At 33.8% G+C, this 8678-nt stretch overlaps 1 protein-coding gene across 3 annotated transcripts in view; it reads right to left on the bottom strand.

Annotated features, from left to right (window-relative positions):
* KIF20B (kinesin family member 20B) overlaps positions 1-8678 on the bottom strand; it is a 75738-nt gene that overhangs the window by 22298 nt on the left and 44762 nt on the right. For all 3 annotated transcript variants that reach the window (XM_008573101.1, XM_008573099.1, XM_008573100.1), the window contains 2 exons: positions 6123-6242; positions 4483-4543 (listed from right to left, as the gene is read on the bottom strand). In XM_008573101.1, coding sequence (XP_008571323.1) covers positions 4483-4543; positions 6123-6242 — 181 coding nt within the window. The remainder of the gene's footprint in view (positions 1-4482; positions 4544-6122; positions 6243-8678) is intronic.

Raw genomic sequence — 8678 nt, forward strand, 5'->3', positions numbered from 1 at the left:
ACTCAGCAGAAGAAAAGAAAGCTACAGACCAACATCCCTTAGGGATACAGATGTAAAAATACTCAACAGAATATTAGCAAACTGAATCCAGCAGTATATAAAAGCATTATATACCATGACAAAGTGGGATTTATCCCAGGAATTTAAGTTTGATTCAGCATGTGTAAAACAATCAGTGCAATATCCTGTATTAAAAGAATAAAGGACAAACCTACACAAACATCTGAACAGGTGGAGAAAAAATATTTTCATAAAATCCAACATCCTTTCATGATAAACACTCAACAAAGAGGGAATAGAAGGGAACTTCCTCAAATTGATAAAAGGCATCTCCTAAAAAACCTCAACACCTAATATTATACATAATGGTAAAAAAATGAAAACTTTCCACCTAATATCAGGAACAAGACATAGATGTCCATTCTCACTTTTATTCAACATTGTTTTGGAGGTTCTAACTAGGGAAATTAGGTAAGAAAAAGAAAAAAAGGCAACCAGATTGGAAAGGAAGATGTAAAACTACCTCTATTTGAAGATGACATGATCTTGTATACACAAAATCCTAAAGAATATACAAACATATATACACACACACACCCCTTATTAGAGTTCATAAACCAGTTCAGCAGCATTTCAGGACACAAGATAAATATAATTAAATCAATTGTATTTCTATACACTAGCAACGCACAATCCAAAACTGGTATAACAATTCCATTTTCAATAGCATTACAAAGAACTTAGAAATAATTTTAATAAAAGATGTACAAAACTTAATACACTGAAAACTAAAACACATCACTGAAAGAAATTATAGAAGACCTAAATAAATGAAAAGATATCCTGTGTTCATGATTAATATTGTTAAATGGCAATTCTCCCCAATAAGACCTAAAGATTTAACATAATCTGTATTAAAATTCCAGATGGCTTTTCTACAAAAATTGACAGGCTGATCCTAAAATTCATGGGAAAATACAATGGACCCAAAATAGCCAAAATAATCTTGCAAAAGAAGAACAAAAGCAGGAGGACTCACACTTACTCAAATCTCAAAACTTACTACAAAGCTGCAGTAATAAAAAGTGTGGTACTGACATAAGGATAGGCATACAGATCAAAAGAATAGAAATGAAAGCCCTGAAATAAACCTTTACACTTATGGTCAACTCATTTTCAACAAAGGTGCAAAGACAATGCAATGGAGAAAAACAGTTTTTTCAACAAATGGTGCTGAGACAACTGGATATCCACATGTAAAATAAAAGTTGGAAACCTACCTCACACAATATATAGAATTATACTTAAATGGACTAACTCAAAATGGGTCAAAAACCTAAACATAAAAACCAAAATAACAAAACTCTCAGAAGAATAAATAGAAAATTCTGAATTAGGCAATGGTTTTTTAGACATGACACAGTTTTGATTGCACAAGCATTAAAAAAAGTAGATAAACTGGACTTCATTAAAATTAAAAATTTTTGTGCATCAAAGAACACTATCAAGGAAATAAAAAAAAAAAAAACACAGAATGGGAGAAAACATTTGCAAATATTTTATCTGATAAAGGTCTAGTGTCCAAAATATATAAAGAACTCTTAACAACTCCATAATAAAAGGACAAATAACCCAATTAAAAGGCAAAGGACTTGAACGGACATCACTCAAAAAAATATATACAAATAGTCAATAGCAAAAGAAAAAATGCTCAACATCATTAGTCATTAGGGAAATGCAAATCAAAACCACAATGACATACCACTTTATATCCACCAAGATGTTGGGTTAAATAGTATCCCCCAAAACGTCATGTACACCCATTATGAACGTGATCTTATTTGAAAATAGTGTCTTCGTAGATGTAATCAAGTTAAGAATGAGGTCATACTGGATTAGGGTGGACCCTATATCCAATATGACTGTGCTTATAAGAAGAGGGAAATTTGGACAGAAACACATAAGGAGCAGTTACAGATGCAAGGAGGGAAGAAAGACATGTAGAGGCAGAGGGAGAAATTGAAATTATGTTGCCACAAGCCAAAGAGCACCAAGGATTGCCACCAACCACCAGAAACTAGAAGAGATATGGAAGGATTCTTCCCTAGAGCCCTCAGAGGGAGCATGGCCTTATCAATGTCTTTATTTCAGACAGCTAGCTTTTGGAACTGGGAGAAAATAAATTTCCGTTGTTTTAAGCTACTCAGTTTGAGGTACTTTGTTACAGCAGTACTAGTAAACTAATATAGAAGGCTACAATTTTTTTAAAGAATGAAAAATAAGTGCTAGTGATGATGTGAAGAAACTGGAAACCTCATCCATTCTGGTAGGAACGTAAAACGGTGCAGCTGCTATGGAAACAGTTTGGCAGTTGCTCAAAAAGCTAAACAGAAAGTTACCACATGACGCAGCAGTTACACTCCTAGGTATATACCATCCCCCTCAAAATTGAAAACATGTCTACCCAAAATCTTGCACACAAATATTCATAAAAGCCAAAATGTGGCAATAACTCAAATATTCATCAACTGACACAAAATTAAAATATGGTACATTTTATACAATGGAATATTATTCAGCCATAAAAAGGAATGAAGTACATATACAATATGGATGAAACTTTGGATTATTATGCTAAGTAAAAGACAAGTCAGACACAAAAGGCCATATATTGTATGAATCCACTTAACACGAAGTGTCTACAACAGGCAGATCCACAGAGATAGAAAGTAGATAAGTGGCTGCCAGAGGCTAAAGGGAAGGGGTAAATAGTGTATGATTGTTAATGGGTACAGGGTTTCTTCTTGGAGTAACAAAAATGTTCTGGAATTAGATAATGGTGATGATTGCAAAACTTGTGAATATACTAAAGACCACTAATCTGTACACTTTTAAAGGGTAAATGTTATGGTAAGTGTATAATATCTCACTTTTTAAAAAAGAATTTAATAACATAGTTAAGTGAAAGACATTCAGGATTTAAATAGAAATTTAGAAGGGAAAGCCTTAAGAGCTAAAGATGCAGTGTTTTTTGTTTATTCGTTTGTAGGGGAATGTCTTATACACAACTGAAATCATCAGCGCAAACAAACTCTAAAAGTAGAAAACAATGACAAACAAAAAGATATCTTAATCAGGAAAGTTATCAGAGGGGCTGAAACTCATTCTGAGAGCAAGGAGGTAACTAGTACAGAATAGATCACAAAAGCTGAGGCAAGAGAGTTTCAAAAGAGGGGGTGGAACTACATATTCATATTTTTAAAAAATACACTCACACAAACACTACTTAAAAAATGAAAATAAGAAAAAAGAAAGTGGACAATAACATTAAAATAATATAAATAGCAAAGTGAAATAGTCATTGCAAAAAGCTAACACACTCGAAAATATGTAGGTTACAAGCTAACACATTTGCAAATACGTAGGTCCCCACAGATATTTCAAGAATATGGAAAAGATGGAAGTCAGATTAGTCGCAGTAGGCCTATTCCACACTTCTCTGTACTTGGTTAAAAAAAAAAAAAAAAGGAAAAATTAAAATATGATAAAAACTATAGGGCATACTGGTCAAAGGGCAGACCTTTTCAGAATAGCTAAGATCTGTCCACATTTGCCAACAATGACAAAGGAGCTAAAGTAAAAGGGTATCCTAAAAAGATTACGGAAATAGAAAATTTTAAGGGACAAGGCCTAAGTAAGGCAGAAGAAAATAAGATCCGTGTGGAGAGATCTATTTTCACATCCAAGTAATTCATCCAAGTTAAACCCAAAAATGTACAAGCCATCTAAATAAGTAATGATCTGCTTGTCTTAGCCCTTCTCTTTTGTTGGCCAAGTATGAATAGCATGGATTAGTGAAAAGAGTCTGAGACTTAAGACAGAAACAGACCTGAGTTCAAATCCCAGCTCTGTCACTCACACAACTAAGAACTTAAGGGGTTTATGATGGGGAGGAGAAGAATCTGCATAATTTTAAGAACAGAAATATGTATACATCCCCTATAAAAGTAATTTTGTGATACTTCAAACAACAAATCAATACAATCTGAGTAAGAAAGGCTTAATTCAGCACCTAGGATTTGAATCTAAAGTATTAATGGATTTTTAAAAAAAAATTTACAGACATATTTAATTTTAAGATATTTTACTTGAAGTATATTCTTTACCTGGTTTCATCCTGAAATCTATGCCATTCATTGTTACCTATATACTTTGACTGACTTTACTTTTCACAAAATACTTGCCATTACCAAGAAATCAATGTTGCTTTGACCAAATATTTCCTATTGTTTTATTTTTCTAAGAATAAACTTTGTTGATAAATTATTCATTAGAAGCACTTCTTTTCTCTTTCAATAAAGTTACATCTTACGTTGTCCTCACTTCACTTTAGAATTTTCAAGGGAAAATGTTAACCAATTGTTACTGCAACTACCTATTTTGCAGTCATTTTAGTACTGTAAGTAGAAATTTGTTCCTGACCTTTGCACACTCTCTCATACTGTTGTATAGCTTCTTCCACTTTCTGATTACTTAACTGCTCCTACAAAATAAAAGAATATGAATTAAATGCAAATGTAATTTAAATACACAACAATATTTAATATGAGTCTTGAAAACAGTACTTAGCATTAAGTTTGAAATCAATGTCTTGTAAGGCTGACTACCAATCTCAAGCTTTCAGGTTTCTTTCACCTTGGAGAAAAAGGTAAGGTGATAAGCAAAAATTGAACACTTTATACTTTTAATCTAAGTTATGACCCAGTCATTTTACTTACTCAACATTTTAAGTAAATGTTTTTTCACATACTACAAAAAGCAGAAACAAGGGAAACTGGAGGTCCACTATGTATTTAACATAGGAATAACATAGAAAACCATAAAAATGTTCCCCACTGGTAAACTCAAAATGCAGAAAAAAATAGAGCCCTCCACCCCTCTACCTAGAAAGTAGTTGTAAGGTTTGAAAAAAGTAACAGAAGCCTAAAGAGGCAAGATTTAATTATGAGAACTGGAAATCCTACAATTCTAGTTTAATCTGTCAGGTAATTCAAACTTCACTCCCAATCTCATCTAACAGCACCACTATTTCCTCATTGTATAAGTTTTAAAATAATTATACAGAACCTGGAGATCTCCGAATACTATTAGGAAAGAATAGATTGCTTTACTAGGATTATTTTCAGTCAAATATTAAAACCATGTTCTTATACCTGAATATTCACTAGTTTGCTTCATTTAAAAGCAAACATGGAAAGAATACAACAAATTCATATTTTCTTACTGTTGCTTTATCCACATAAATTGGTCAAGCAAAAAGTATTTGTAATAAAGGGATTTTGCTTTTCAAGTGATTTTTTAAAAAAAATTATTAGACCTAGACTATTTTATTTTTACTTTTTATTTTGAAATAATTTTAGATTTACAAAAGAGTTGCAAAGATAGCATAGAAATTTGCTGTATAACCTCAACTCAGCTTCCCCTAATGTTAATGTATGGTACACTGATCAAAAATCAAGAAACTAACATTGGTATAATACTATGAATTACACTACAGACTTTTCTACAATTCTCCGCTTTTTTCACTGCTGTCCTTTTTCTGTTCTAGGACCTATTCAGGATATAACACTGCATTTAATGATCATGTCTCCTTAGTCTCCTACAATTTGCAATAGTTCCTCAGTCTTTGTCTTTAATGACCTTACACTTTATACTGGTCAGGTACTATGTAGAACATCCTTAGTTTGGGTTTGTCTGATGTTTTCTCATGAATAGACTGAAGTTACGGATTTTGGAGAATACCCCAGACAGGATGTGCCCTTCTGGTCACACTGAATCAGGAAATACACAGCATCCATATAACTTAATTGTGGTGATGTCATTCTTGAACACTTGGTTAAGGTGGTATCTGCTAGGTTTCTCCACTGTAAAGTTACTATTCTCTTTTCCATACTCTTCGTTAGAAGCAAGTCACTACAGATTTATCTAATTTTAAGTAATTTATTTCTAGATTCCAGAAAAGGTTAAAACGGAATACATTATTAAAATCTTATACATTTTATTAGACACTAAAATATACCAGCAGAATACATTTAAATCAACTTTAAAAACAAAACTGTTACCTTGAGTTGCTGAATTGTTCGCTGTTTCATATCTATTTCCTGAAAACACTGATTTTTCTTTTTCTCCAGTTCATTAATTTTAATCCTTAGTAATTTCTCCTCATCACGCATTACAGACACCTACACAGTAATGTTTAAAAAACAAATTAAACATTTTTTTAAGTATTGGTTGCTTTTTGTTTAAAATTCATGGTCACTTGTTCAAAGAGTCACGTCCTTTAAAGCCCACTAGAAAAAGTATAAATTCTAATATACTTCATGATACAGCTTCATATTATCAGAAAACGTCTTAATACTCTAATGGAGAATGCATATGAAGAGCTCATTTTCTTCTTACATTATTTAAAAAATCCCAAAGTCTATAAGTCCTCTCAAAAAAGAATCAACATAATAGTTGCATATAATAGTAAAATAATTACCATGAAAAAAAATCAATACATACACTCTAGGGAAAAAATACTAGCTCAAATTTCCAAAGGGTATTGAGTAATGTGATTCTGTAATACAAGAAATATCTTAAAAGCTAATAATGGCATATAAGGAATGAAAATGAAACAATTATAAAATCAAAAGGTACCCAAGCAAGTGAAGGCCAATTGATGTTTGGCATTACTGGTAACCTAATTCCACAAATTTGTCAGAAAAATCAAAAGCACAATGAACTAGTATACAAATCCTCACCCAAAAAAAGGTAATCTATGCACATCTGTACGCCAGTTTCCACCATACCAACCCCCTCTGGCACCTTTCACATCATGTCTTGCCAGGATTTCCAGAGGGAAGTTATCAAACTGACAGTAATGCCTTCTCTTCTATTCCTTAAGGAGCTTCACTGCCAGAACTCCATTTTTATACCCCCTAAAGATCTTAAAAACTGAAGAAAATTAAATAAAAAAGACATCCTCTCCCACCCCATAAAAAGCATGGAGATGCCATAATAGTAAGTAGTAGCTCAGAGTAGTGTAGTTTCAGAGGATTCTTAAATTCCTTTTTAGGCTTTCTGTATGTTCCAAATTTACTACAATAAATACATATTTCTTTTATAACTATACTTTAATAATATTTATCTGCTTATTTTGTTTAAAAATATGAGGCTTCCAGTAATAAACTCCATCCTCATCAATTATATAAACTGTCAGACAATAATAAATACAGGCTATCTGTTGTACAAAGAAGGCTTGTAAAGACTGCCTGAGTTTCCACTCTAGCTCTACCACTTAACTGCTGAATAAACTCAGTCAAGTTATAAGGGCAAGTCCCCCCTTATCTGCAGGGGATACATTCCAAGACCCCTAGTGTATGCCTGAAACCACATGTAATACTGGACCCAACTGTGGTCAATTGGGTCCAGTCCATGAACACGTTTCTGTTCATGTTTTCCACCCACAAATTTAATGTTTCTTTCACCTTAGAAAAGCACTTATCATGCACTGTGGCCATAACTTTTGCAGTATGAGGTATGAAAGCAAAACTAGCACAAATTTCTTTTTTCTTCTTCACAATTTCACAGAAAGAAGATTCATTCTCACCACAGATCTTAAGAGACTCAGCAAATGATTTTTTTTTTCTTTCCTTATTAGGTTGAAAACTTTCACCTTTCACTTAAAGGAAACACTTTACAGATTCTCTTTGGCATATCTGAATTGCCAGCATCACTACTCACATGCTTTGGGACCATCATGAAGGGTTACTTGAACATAAGCCCTTTGACACCACGACAGTTGATCTGATTACCAAGACGGCTACTAAATGACTACGGGCAGGTGGCACACAGAGCACAGACACATTGGACAAAGAGACAATTCACCTCCTAGGTGGGATGGAATGGGGCAGCACAAGATTTCATCGCACTACTCAGAATGATGTGCAATTTACTACTTATGAATTGTTTATTTCTGGAATTTTCCATTTAAGACTTTCCGACAGTAGTGGACCCTGGGCAACTGAAACCACAAATAAGGTGAGACTACAGTACCTCTCAATGTGTTTCCCTGTACATAAAATGGAAGTTAAAAACAGTTCCTATACCCAATATTGTGTGAGAATTAAATTGTCAACTCAAGATAGTTACTGACCCAGACTAAGTTGCTACAATTATTATTATTACTGTTAGCATTGACACCACACATTATGAAATTACTTCAAAAAGTTCATTTGAAATGCAATACAAATCTCTCCATAAACTTTTTGAAATACCCCCATATTTGAGAAATAGAAAACACTCAATACCTATCACTAGAATAGTCATCTAACAATAAAACATTACTTTAAAAAACTGCCTCTATAAATAGTGATAGGAAAAGACCTTAAAAATATAGTATGTTAAAAAGCAATCAAGGGCCGGCCCGGTGGCGCACTGCGCTAGTGCACCGCTTGGGAAGCGCGGCGGCGCTCCCGTCGAGGGTTCGGATCCCACATACAGACCGGTTCCCGCTCACTGGCTGAGCGAGGTGCGGGGGCAACACCGAGGGTTGTGATCCCGTTGCCGGTCCCGGTCCGGTCCGGGGGCAACACTGAGGGTTGCGAACCGTTGCCGGACACGGAAAAAGACAAAAA

Source organism: Galeopterus variegatus, unplaced genomic scaffold, assembly GCF_000696425.1.
Source record: "Galeopterus variegatus unplaced genomic scaffold, G_variegatus-3.0.2 Scaffold877, whole genome shotgun sequence".
In the NCBI taxonomy this organism is placed as follows: Eukaryota; Metazoa; Chordata; class Mammalia; order Dermoptera; family Cynocephalidae; genus Galeopterus; species Galeopterus variegatus.